Source organism: Symsagittifera roscoffensis, chromosome 1, assembly GCF_963678635.1.
Source record: "Symsagittifera roscoffensis chromosome 1, txSymRosc1.1, whole genome shotgun sequence".
In the NCBI taxonomy this organism is placed as follows: domain Eukaryota; kingdom Metazoa; phylum Xenacoelomorpha; order Acoela; family Convolutidae; genus Symsagittifera; species Symsagittifera roscoffensis.
Window position 1 is genome coordinate 57,139,469 of NC_087062.1, and position 13,069 is coordinate 57,152,537.

Here is a 13,069-nt window from a genome sequence, read left to right on the forward strand (position 1 = left end):
TGGCACTCGGATGGGGCACTTGTGGCTTGGGTTCTACTTCTACAGGTGTGCACGAGTATCCGGAGGTGCTGATGGAGACGTACTTCAGAGAAGCGAAGTTCCTGACCTCTGGGTTGCTCAGTTTCGACTGGTGCAGGGAAGACAACGTGTGTGGCACTCCAATCGTTCAAGTATTTTCAGGCTTTCTTTTCAATCTCAAAATTCTTTTTTCTGAGCCAAAACTTCGTTTTTGTTACCTAAACTCAGTAACGAGTTATCAGAGTTTAAATAACCTATCGAACTATTGGCTCAAAATACTTAAATATTTTCCTCGAAACCTCAAATTCCCTCAAAGCGTACAAATTATGAACAGTTTTAGTGATAATTTTAGTGCAGCTGAACTGGACATAGATATTTTTGACAACTTCGGGGCTAGCGAGAAATGGACCCAGAGGTAGACTCAAGGGATCAATTATAAAAAGTTTTCATAATATATTACAGGGTTCAAATATCTGTGCGATGGACGAAGGGGGTCCCCTATTCCTCACCTACTGTGATTCCAGTGTTCCCACCTGTCTATATGGCATCGGCAGTTTCTTCACCAATCGGGATGGATCTGAGTTTTTTAGATGCAACGGACATAGTGTGTTTACAAACATACCCAAGATGAAAAGCTGGATCGAACAGACTACTGAAGTTTTCTCTTGAATATTTTGTGGTTATAGTGGGTTAATAACAGTTTTTCTTGAAGTTTTGTCGCACATTGAAATGGTCTGTTTTTATTTCCTTGCTAAAATCTGAAAAACAATGAAGTTTTTTTTTCTTCACATCAGGCCCAGTAGAATTAGGTACCAAAATTTGAGTTCGTACCAAAATTTGAATTCACATTGACTTGTATTGAATTACCCCCCTTGAATGGACCAACAAGAAAAATTTCAAAAAATGCATTAACAATTTTTCATCAAACTTAAGCCTCACCTATTGCTTAAAACTTTCTGCTGATTTAGTATTTAACAGCATTTTTTATTTGGTTTGTGTGTGCTTAACAACAACTCGGAGCTGTACATGTGTATCCATTCAATTTGCGATGAACTTTGAACCAAAATTCAACCCCCCCCCCTCTGAATCCGCTGGTGCATGCAAGTATGTAGTGAAGCCATTATTTTTTCATTTGATAAAGTCTAAAGAAACTTGTCATGTTTGTTCGAAGTTTTTTCATCTGCTGATATTGATGAGTTAAATTAAATGGTTTTAAGTTTTACACTCTGACTGGTTAGTATCAATATCTTTTTTACCGGCTGAAATGCTGAATTTGGGCGGTACAAGTGTAAAGAAAGCTCATATCAGATCAAAGCAATGAGTGTTGCAACTGCTCTTCAAGTGAAATTTTTGGTGAACTGTAAAACATGAGCTTCGGTTGTTTTCATCCCCAGCAGCCAATATATAACAGTAAGGGCTAATTAATTGAACCGTAATGAAAATTAATATGTAATTTTTAGTCATGCTGGAAATAATATGTCCGATTAGCTTGCATTAAATCAATATGTAATGATTTAAAAACGGAAAATGGACAAATTACAAAAAATCACCCTACAACGGAGTTTTAAAAGCGTGCACAAATTAGTCCAGAACTGAAGACCAAACTGGCAATTTTTAAACCACTTAAATATATCAATAGCGGGCAAAACAACTTTTTATATTTGAACTCCATTTTTTCATTGGATCATAAAATTGTTTTGTTGAAATATATTCGGAATATATATACGGTGTTTTTTCTTCGCAGTCCCAAATAATAACAATTTTATTCAAACATACATATTATGTTGCCTTGAAAAACTTTTAATGGAGTGATTTTGTTGGAATTTTTATCACCCAAATACTAATTGCTTCAAATTGTGTTGTTAGGGGATGGCTGTTTTTGTCCATACACATTTAGATGTTTCAATTAGGTTTTTTGACAACCTTTTTTTGTTAGAAGTTTGGTGATGTCTTGAGCGATTTTTTTTTAAAGTTTCACCCCTGACTATTTTTTCAAAAGAATGGGGATACAAATTGCCCATTCTGTCAATTTGAGATAGTTACTGCGCACTACCCACCATTTTTTATTTTAAGTCATAGCGAAAGCGAAAGAAACAAATCGCATCAGTAACCTATTCAAGCTGAATTGAGGCAAGTTTTTTTGTTCAAAAAATGCGCTAAGAAATGAGAAACATAATATTTAGCAACTAAAATTATGTATCGGAAAGTATTTTTGCGAAAAAATAAACGCAATTCTTGGAAGAATGCAAATCTTGCAAGAATTTCGCAAATCTTCCAAGAAAGGAATCTCATAAAGTATCTGTGAATGACTTCGTTGTGATTTTTCTGTTCCTATATGCTAAATCATTCTTTCCTCTCATTAATAGCTTAACAAACAGAAAGCCTCGACCAGGGTTCTTTGTTTTCTTGAAAGCCAGCAACAAATTCGTAAAGAAACAGGAACATTCGGTTGCTGTGAAACTAACACACAATGATCCGACTACATTCTAATGTTTTTCTTACAAATTAGTATATTTTTTGCGCATGAATAGGTGAAATTATAGCTAAAGAAAAGTTATATTAGTTTTCGTTGTAGTATTATCAAAAAGTTGTAGCCTTAATGAACAATTTTCAAGTTACCCGGTCGGTTTACTTGTTCAAAATTAGTCTGTAACTTGAAAAGTTTTAACCGGTTTTTTGCGAAACTAAGATAATTTTTTGAAATATTATAAATAGCGTTGGAATCATGATTGACAATTTTTAGACATGATTTGTCATTTGGCCTATTCTGACGATTGCTTTTAGTATCTGATTTTGTGTGGAAAACAAAAAAAACTAAGGCAACTCTCGAATACAAAGTTCCTCGGATCTCAGATGTTGGTGGGAATTACAATATTTAATATGTTGGTGCAAAAATCTTTAAAAATTACCAATATGGGAAAAGAGGAAGGTAGAGACTATATACGTCTAACTAGAGCTTGATTAAAAGTACTCATTTAAAAGCTTAATTAAACTTTATAGTCTAAAATATAATTTTATTTAAATTAAGGCTGTTTGTCACTATTTTTTTCCAGCAAAAAGAAATCACCATTTGTAATCTTGGGTACCCGCGAAATATGATTTATATGAACAAAATGCAGCTATTTGATTCACCGGGTGTTTACAAAACTTGTTTTTTTAGATCAATTGAGCAATCTCCCCCCCATTCTCGCGTGGGGGGGAGATAGCTCAATAGGTACTTGAGACATGTTTATAACCACTTGAAAATAGATTGAATGACATGAAATCATAAACCATATTTTCCAACGACTGTGGAAAGCCAAAATTTACAATATCAAAGCTCAAAAGTTTCATTCAAATAGAAAAAAGAATCAATAAATCAGGCTTAAAAAGCGACTTTTTTCTTTCTTAAAATGACAAAAAGCTATTGCGTACAATATTAAGGTGCTGCGGAGAACCGTTTTTGCTATTCAGATACAAGGCTAGAGCACCAACCCTGGTAAAACACTTTCCTCGATGAGGCTATGGTCGCCTATACAAAAATTTGCAAAAGAAAAAAATTCATAAATTTCAAGTTTTTTTTTCAAAATTTTTCTCGATACTCATATAAAAAAAAAACTTCAGTCGGTCAAATGATTGCGTGCTATAAACAAAACATCCATCTACTTCCGTTTGCTGACGTCTTTTTGAAGAGTTTATTCATTTTTGCTGGGGGGGGGAGATAGCTCAATTGGTCATTACGGGGGGGAGATTGCTCAATTGATCCGTTTTCTTTTTATAAATCCTTCTCATTACACAAATATTTGGATGATTGAAGTAATTTTTTTTGCAGTAGGCAGATAAAATTCGGCAAATTTCGAGGATATATATCATTGAGATGACTTTTTTTGTTCAAATATGTGTTCACAATATGATCAATTCTTACTGTTTTTTTTTGTGCTGAACAAGCTACTACGTAGGCTGAAGTATTAAAATCAGATAAATTGAACTGAACCAGAAACGTTAAGTTTTTTTTCTCAACTAAGGTTATTTCTGGCAAAAAAGTTATGAGGACAAAAATAGCTTGGAGTTTTACCAGCTTTATTTTATTTTTTTAGGAATTTTTTCAATTCATTTGAGTCAAAATTAAGGAGATAAACAGAGTCAATTGATATAACAATAACTACTACTTACCATAATTATCTCCTTAATTTGAACCAAATGAATAATTGAAGTTCAAAATTTGGTTCAAAATTTCTCAAAAATTATTGCACTATAAAAAGCACATAAAACTCTAAGCAATTTTTGTCCTCATCATTTTTTGGCCAAACATAACTTAATTTGAGAAAAACGAGTTTAAAAATTCTGTGATGCAGTGAAAATTCGTTGGATTGTGAAAACATGCGTGAACAAAAAACAATCCAACTCAATGAATTATATCATCAAAATTTGTCAAATTTTGCTACCTACTGCAAAAAAAGAATCACCCAAATATTTGTGAAATGAGAGAGAATTTATAAAAAACAAGGTTTGAAACACCCTAGTAGTTATAGAACGTATCTAATTTGAGCAGCAGTCATTTTGAATATCAGCTAAGCAAAAGCCATGTTGGTAACGAAGAAAAGAATACGTTTTTTTTCTATAGAAAAATCGGTTTTATTTTCTTCATTCTTAATCGCCAAGTTACTCCGTCAAGTGCTGAATTCATTTGAAGCAATTTGAGAAATAAGTTGATTTCATGTTCATTTTTATCACTGAGCTCTAACAACCATTGGTAAAAAAAATGAAGCAAAACTGAGCTCTGGCTCACCCACATTCAACCGCGTAATCCCTCTTTTCATCACCAACATTTATGTGCGTCATCTATTTTGGTAAGCATTTGTAATTTTATTAAGGATTTGTTTCCACTCATTCCAAGTACTCGTTAACTCTCGTCTCCTTTGCCGCATCTTCGCTCGCATTGCGTCTCAGACCCTTTTCGTTCACGTCCTTCTGCTTCAGCTGCGAACTCTCCTTCCGCTGCGCATCCAACTTCGTCTTCCAGCCCTCCGCTATATTCTTCGCACTCTTCTCATTCTTCGACATCTTGCATCCATCAAAATCCAGACCCTGAAAAAGTACTGACTTTTTACCTTGATTTTGGTTACTTAATCTAGTTTTTGTGATGATGTGAGAGTTCATTTAAGTTACAACTTCAGAAATCAGAAACTGAAATTTTTAAATTAAAACTTAGAAAGAATAGATTTGAAACTCTACTGAGTTATTTAAGACTCATTGATTAATAGTAAAGTCAGGGATTTTCTTGAGGGACGATTTTTTGAAAAATATAACTTGTCTACTTTTTAGGTAGACCAGATTGATTTTCAGGGTTCTCCCAACCCACTATAAGAACCTTTTTCCAAGTTTTTTTTTGCGCCACAGGTAAGTTTTTGGTGGTTGCGTGTATGCTTGCCAAGTTTCTCCAAAAGGTCCACACTGTAGTATTATTTTAAGGCATCCATTTCTGGTCAGCGCAAATAATCAATTACTATGAGGGGTAGGCTACAAGCAAAGTTTCATAAATGGCCTTTTCGGGCTAATTTATATTTGCTGCGCCGAATTTATTTGGCAAATTAAGTTGTTTGTAGTGTTTTCGTATAGATCGGTAGATCAAATTATTCAATGCTGGCTCGTCGTGTTTCGTGAAAAATAAAAAAAAAACCGGAAAAAAACATGTATGTTATTAAGTTGTTTGTAAGTTTATATTAAAAAAATTTGTCTGCCCTTAAGTCAGAAAAGTTGAAAAATCAAAAATCAAAACACTGACAATCTTTTTTTGCGAAGAAACTTTTTTACATAGCCAATAGACAGTAGGAAAAAAGTTCAATGAGCACAGGGAAACAAAAAAAACTACTGACTTGTTTTTTGAAAAAACTTCAATTTTCAAATTTCAAAGAAAAATAAAATGGCTTTAAAGCTATTTGGGCATCAACAACAATTTATGATTAAATCATTTTTTTGATGAAAATATCTCAATTTGAGAAAATTTGATCAATAAACATTTTTTCCGCGGGAAAATCTGAAAGTTAAACCCACATCAAAATAAGCAGTCGATCACGTTTTTAGTGCCCTTGATCATGATGTTCGATGGCGCAGTTTGCCTGCTTTTTCACAAAACAAACGGCTCTTCTCCACTCCCCTCACCCACATTTGAATTTCAGTTTTGAAACAGTACTATAGTCTGGTCATAGTGCAAATGAACATGATGAAACCTAACTAATATGAACAGATTATTTCTTCATAATTTTCATCATAACATCGTGCATTTAGCCATAAAATTACGTAAAACTACTTTAAAAATGTGAATTTTGAAAGGTTGAAAGGCGTGGGAAGGGATGAGCGGAAAATAGCCAAGAAATAAACAGAATCTAAAAAAAATCAAAACCAACTTTGAGCGTGAAGAAAATTTTGCTTTCCAAAACAAAAACAAAATAATCAGCACAATCTATACAAGAGTCTTCACAACTTTCATCAAATCTCAAAATACTATACAGCTGAAATGTTTTTGTCAAAAACTCAAAGCTCTGAACTAAGGGTAAAAAACTTAGAATTTTGCTACATCAAAACTAAATATTGGCTTTTTTCATTATATGGTCCTAAATATGTTTTGCAAAAATTTTTTTTTGGTTATTGAAAAACGGAAAGAAACTTGCATTTCAGTTTTTTCTTTTCCACGCAAATCAAGCACCACAAACAATCATCGGAATAAGTTGCATGATATATCATATAAAAGCTTTTTCAGTCGCAATCCGAACGACCGTGAAAAAATTCAAAAAATTATCCCAGTGTTGAGGAAAGTTTTTTTGAGCGAATAAGGTTAGCGAGCAGGCTGATTTTGTTCTTTATCCAAAAGCATTCACCGCAATTAATCATCGTAATGGTTGGAGCGATATTTTATATTAAAGCCCTTTCAGCCCTGACTTCAACTACTTTCAAAAATTTTTTCAAAAAGTTGTCTCAGTGTCGATAAAAACCGGTCTCAAATTTTTTTGTTTTTGTCTAATTTCGAGCGAGTCGATCAGGCTTAATATAGAAAGATAAGCCATGAAACTTTAACTCCATTTATTTTTTTTTTGAAGATTTTCTATAATGTTTTTTTTTGTCATTTTTTGACTAAAATCGTTGCTTAATTTTGTTTTTTACTGTTTCTGTCGAGTAAGCTCGTCAAATATGCCTAAAAAACTAACATTAATTTTTAAAAATGTACAGCTTTTAAGATACTTTTTGTGAGTATGGCTGGAACATTCTATGCTGTTTGCACAGCAACCGGCTATCCTTTTTACTTCTTGGAAATGGACACTAGTTAGCGAAAATGGTATTTTAAATCATTTTCATGATAAATATCATGAAATTATGAGAAAATAATCAAAATAATCACAAAAATTGTCTCATTCTACAGTTCGGTTTCTGCAGTTCTTGGCAGTATAGTCGCACGCAAGAGTCAGGGTACAAACATTTTCAGAATTTTAGTGGCCAAGAAACAGGCGCCCGTAGAGTTTTTGATTTAAGGTTGGTATCTTCGAATAAATCTTCGATTGGTATCTTCGGTAATGGATTCATAATTAAATGTAAAAAAAATCACTTAGAATTTAGTTGAGTTTGAAACAGTTTGAATCATGTTATTGAAGTGACCTTGAGACAGCATGCTTCTGCGGATGCGAGAGTGTTGACGACAGAGAGAGCGAGGTTGCTGGTCACTTTGCAGATGGCGTCCCCCGCACACTCCCCCGCAGCAGTCCCTTCTCCTCCTCCCTGCTTCACCCCTCCCGACAACACCTTCAGTTGAGTGCACAGAGACTCAATTGGCTCAATGCTGCGGCGCAAATTTGGCCCCAATCTGAAACAGGCGATCGTTGATTCATTCAAATGATAAAATCAACACTATAATCTAATGGTTATGGGCTTTCTAAATAGCATTCGTGATCAATAAATCTGACATAAGTCTTGCTTATAGAAAAAAGGATAGCCAATTACTAAAATAAGCACAGATTCTTCCGGCCACTCAAGATTCAATTAAATAAATTCAACAATCAGGGAAAGTTTTTAAAAAGTCAAAGAAAAAAATCTTTTATTTTTTAATTTGTTTGATTTTGGACCAATAATAAAATACCACACTTGACCTACAAGCTTTCTGTGAGGTAGCCAAGTTGGGGAAGAAAACCTCTAGGATATATTTCCTTCCCTCCACTTCGTGAAGTGGTCGGAATAATAAAAAGAGTTAAATTGTCATGCCTTGTATTTCAAAACAACTTGATGACACGTTATATGAAACTGTGAACTTTTTGTTGTTTACAATTATCAAGGGGAGCTCTGAAGGGAGTGGGGCGACTGGGTGGCTGGTATTATTGAAAAGGGTTCATACTTTTTCTGGTCCATACATCGCTCGGCCACAATCTTTGCAAAGATAAGAATGGCCATCGCATTCTCAGAAATATCCCGAATGGCATTGCCAATCGTATCAGCTCCCTAAAAACAGTGACTCGTGTACAAAGTTCGAAACAAAATATTACATTTTTAAAAATTTTACTGTACAAATAGACAACTAGAGTGAACAAATTCTATAGAGAACGACTCCACTCTTACCAAAGCCATTAAAGCTATTTAAAAGCAAATCAAATTTGGTTTAACTTTCATTGCTTCCGAGTGCAAGTCGCTTCGCCTCGAGAAGCAACTGGAACTTGAAAAGCAGAATTCAACCTGTGGGGCTGAGCCATTGCTCGCAATTAGATGCATTTTCTGGACAATGAGAGCAGCTGCAGTGGTGATATCATCATGGCCATGCAACTCAGCTGCCCCATGAGAAATTGTGCCGTTATTTTGCCCTATCTGGCTTGCGATATCCTTGAATATAAAATTCCCCTTCAGTTGTTCTTGGAAGCTGTTGGCAGTTTTCTAAAACAACCAACATTTCATTTTATAATTTATGTTTGAAGTGATTTGAATGTCATCAAAAAATGAAATCGTATTTTTACTTTTTAAGGTGTTTTTTTTGTAAGAAACTAAAAAAACTCAATTTTTCTATAGAGATATTTAGTCACGGCAAAATTGTGAACAACTGAAAAAAATGCAAGCAAACCTTAAGAGTGCTCAGTATGTTTTAAGCGGGCTGTATCTTCGCACTCATCTAATACGTGATAAAAATATCAAAATCATTTTTTTAAATCAAGCAATTAGAAAAAAATGCCAATTATTAATGGCAGACAACCGTTTGTGAGTCAAGTCTTACGAGGAGTGCTTTGGCGTGCATTTCCGAGATAACGTTTCGTAGTTCTTCTTTCTCCTTGGGTGCTTCGTGGACCTCCACATCCTGTTTCCTCCTGTCTCTGAACTCTTTAGATGGCAACCGTTTCACTTGGTCCGCGCTTGCCAGTTTCTGAAAAAAGAAGATTAATTAGACTTGCAAATTGTATCTGTCTTTGTCAATAATTCGCTGCTAAAGTGTTCACAATTGAATAAAAAACTATTTCAGACTGGGAAAAAAAGACAAGCAAGTTGATAAACTCAATCAGTCAGGAAAAAGATTGAGCTTTTTAGCTCCCTGCATGTCCCCTGATAAATCAAACATATATCATTAGAAGAGCTAGAAAAAAGAGGTGGCTCGTCAAAATACCTAATATTCCAATATTTGAGCTAAATACTCGAGATTTAGTTCTAGATTTGAGCTTTCTGGGAAAAATTGTTTCTGAGTATTTGCTATAGATACACATCAAAATAAACTTACAGATTATAAAGTCTGAACCAATTTGAACAGCTTGATAATTTCATGCGTCGGAATTTTTTGGCGATTTTAAGTACAGAATGACTCTTCTGCAGCCACTCTAATTTGTACTAACATTTTCAAAACACTTTTTTATTTATAATATCATGATCAACTTGCTGGTAATTTCAACAGGTTTTTTGCGAAATTTCCATCAAAAAATTTTAAAAAAAGGTTAGGTGGTTTATAGTCTTCCGATTTTTTTTTCTTTAAGCGGTTTGAAAAATGTTTTAAATTTTACATTTTGGCAAGAATTCCAATTTGATTTAAAGTTTTGTGTAAACATTTACCAAGTATGATGAAAATGTATAATTCCCAGGACGGAGATTTACCAAGTTTAGCTTCAAAAATTTTTGTAATTCAACGCTCAAACTACCATTTCCGAGACTAGGTTTTGAAGATCTTTCTCCTTGGGTGCTTCTTGGACGTCTTGTTTCATCTTGGCTCTGAATTCCCTAGATGGCAACCGTTTCACCTGGTCCGCGCTTGCCAGTTTCTGAAATGAAGCAGGCTGTTGATGCTCGCAAAATATGTCTACACTTGGCACCATGTTGCTGGCAAGTCTTTGATAGTTGAATGAAAAGTCATATTTCACACTGAACAAAAAATTGGCAAGCACAATGATCAACTCACTTAGCCTGGATTCAACTCAATTATTTTCCATATCCCTGCACGGGTCCTCATAGATCGAGCTAATAATTAGGAAAAAAGAAAAGCTAGAAAAAAGGTGGTGTATCACAATACCAACTATTCCGATATCTGATCCAATTGCTCGAACTTTTCTAAAATATTTGAGCAATCTATGACGGGAGGATCTAGGACTTTTTTGAGGGCGGGGGCGTTTTATTGAAAAAGTTGAAATAATTGTCAATTTTTTAAGGTCGACTAAATTGACTTTTTTGAGCACTCTGGAACCAGATCTAAGCTAGTATTTATCATTGGTTATTATTATGATATTTTATCTCTATAAAATATTAAATACTAACCAATCGTACTCCATCAAACTAACAACTTATTTATTTGTAAAGTGTTGAAACTACTTGTAGTTTCAACTCCAAAACAATTCGAATTTAACATGGAATACAGTTGTTCTCATTCTGGAACTAACTCGCGCAAACCGGTCTACACTAGATCCATTGAGACTAGGAGATATAAGAGTAAGATTAAGATTGGTATTAGACTAAGAAGTTGCACGAATCTATCCGGCCGAAAATAAGATAGCATGACGAGCAGGCGGTGTACCTTATCTAAAATTACTCTATGCGTATAGTAATCCATACATAACTCATCTGGTGCGACCAAAAGTCTCGAAAAGACCTTAACTAACCTATAATTAGACAAAAATTAGATTAGAGTTAGACAAATACAATATTTCAAAAATGTTGTATGACAAAAACTTAGTAGATATGTCTCTACGCCTCAATAGATCAGATCCAATATTCTGAACAATACGAGAACTACCCGGTATTGGAAGAAGACATCGAACAAGAGACGACATACGATTAGGAAGAAATCTACCAATTGATTTCATGATAGTACGACAAAAAAGAGATCAAACTTTTGTTTTTAGGATACTACCAGCAGTAAATTTAAATTTTCATTTTGTGACATAATACTTGAAGAACTACCGTCAATAGCCTTTCATGGCGCTAAACCTAATAATTGTACAATAACGACTGATAAAAACAACACTTGTCGTTTTCCTTATAAATTTACAAAAATTAGTTAGTATAAATCATAAATTGTTAGTATATAGAAATCATCTCATCATCCCAGCTTCATCACCTAAAACTTAAGAGCGAATTTCAAAAACTAACAATCATCACAACTAAAACTTAACCTTAACCCTCTAATTTTAAACTATCAAGGCTTATCCTTGCTTTCACTTAACTTAGTTTCATTTAAATAACAGATCATCAAGGCTTTCCTTGGATCTTTTAATTAAACTAAATCTAAGTTTTTAAATTTCTAAATATCTAATTCTCTGATCATCAAAGCCTATCCTTGGATCAAATAGAACAATTTTGTTCTCCCCCTCCGAATTTAATTAGTGTCTAACGGCCTCAAACATCGATTAACTACCCAATCCTTATCAACGACCCAGAATTAACAGAAATTTTTCAAAAAACTAACATATTTAATTAAAATAAACAGTGAAGAACTTCGGTTACTCATCCTTCACTTGATCCCCCTCCTCTTAGATGACCCAGGCTAAAACACTTAAGCTTAGTAGGTTGTAAAACAGTATCTAACAAACTATTTGCGTTCTAATTATACCTGAACCTTGTGGATCGATTTACTATTCTCCAACCCTTGATCACAAATCACAACCCCTAACTAAGATTAGGAGGTCTATCTTAGCTTAGAATTAGTCACGAGAAAGTACAAATCATACTCAAATCATTTCACCATCAATTTCTTCAATAAAAGTACGACAACGTCAACTCAACAGCACTACGTGATATTCACGCTTAAGATTCATACTTTAACAAATTTAACCACTTTTCACTAACCTTTCAATTCCTCACACTCAAAGAACGTGGTTTGCACTGTTCACACGACGTCATGTTATGAACTAAACAAACACACACGTACACTTACTACAAGTTCATTCAACACCATTACACTCTCAATACACCAGCACGACAACTTCACCAAAGATATCAATACATTAACTCTAAATCCACATCACCATTTTTTCTTAGCCTCACCTATTTTATTAAAGACACTAACTTACAAGGCACCCTCCAAAATTACGATTCCATCACCCAGATGTATATCTTCTGCCCTTAACCAAACTCCTAAACGTAGACGAAACCCGCCCACTAATTGTCCCTCATAAATTCCACGAGCCCGTTGAAGTCCCAATTCTAAAATTTATATATAACACTCGCTATAATCACCTAGCACTGAAGAGCACAACATCGTTAAAGCACAAGAATTGCGTTGGCCACTTCTGCAAACTAAACACATCATTCGTTTGCTATCTAAACTACTAACCTCATCTGATATCATCCACGACGTTTTTCCCCATGACTTCTTCACCGACGATTAGGTAATATGAATTCAATATTTTTACTAATAAATTCAAACAATACTAACTGTTCGTATTCAATGTTTTCTTTTTTCTTCATAGGCACAATCCTCAATCATCAACAAAACAAAAAGCAAAATAAAAAATAGAAACTTTTGATCAATTCATAAAATTCTATTAACCTATTCAACAATTGAAGCAATAAAATTATCCCGTACAAAGCAGTAAATTGATATAAAAATTCTTTTCACCATAGCAGTAAA

General features: G+C 34.1%; 1 protein-coding gene across 1 annotated transcript in view; it reads left to right on the plus strand.

Moving 5' to 3' along the window:
- The window catches only part of LOC134856835 (trypsin-like), a gene marked incomplete in the record, with an annotated part of 4,871 nt that extends 4,139 nt beyond the window's left edge, over window positions 1-732 (plus strand). The window contains 2 exon segments of the mRNA XM_063873124.1: window positions 17-170; window positions 481-732. Coding sequence (XP_063729194.1) covers window positions 17-170; window positions 481-687 — 361 coding nt within the window.
- Window positions 733-13,069: the final 12,337 nt, after the last annotated feature.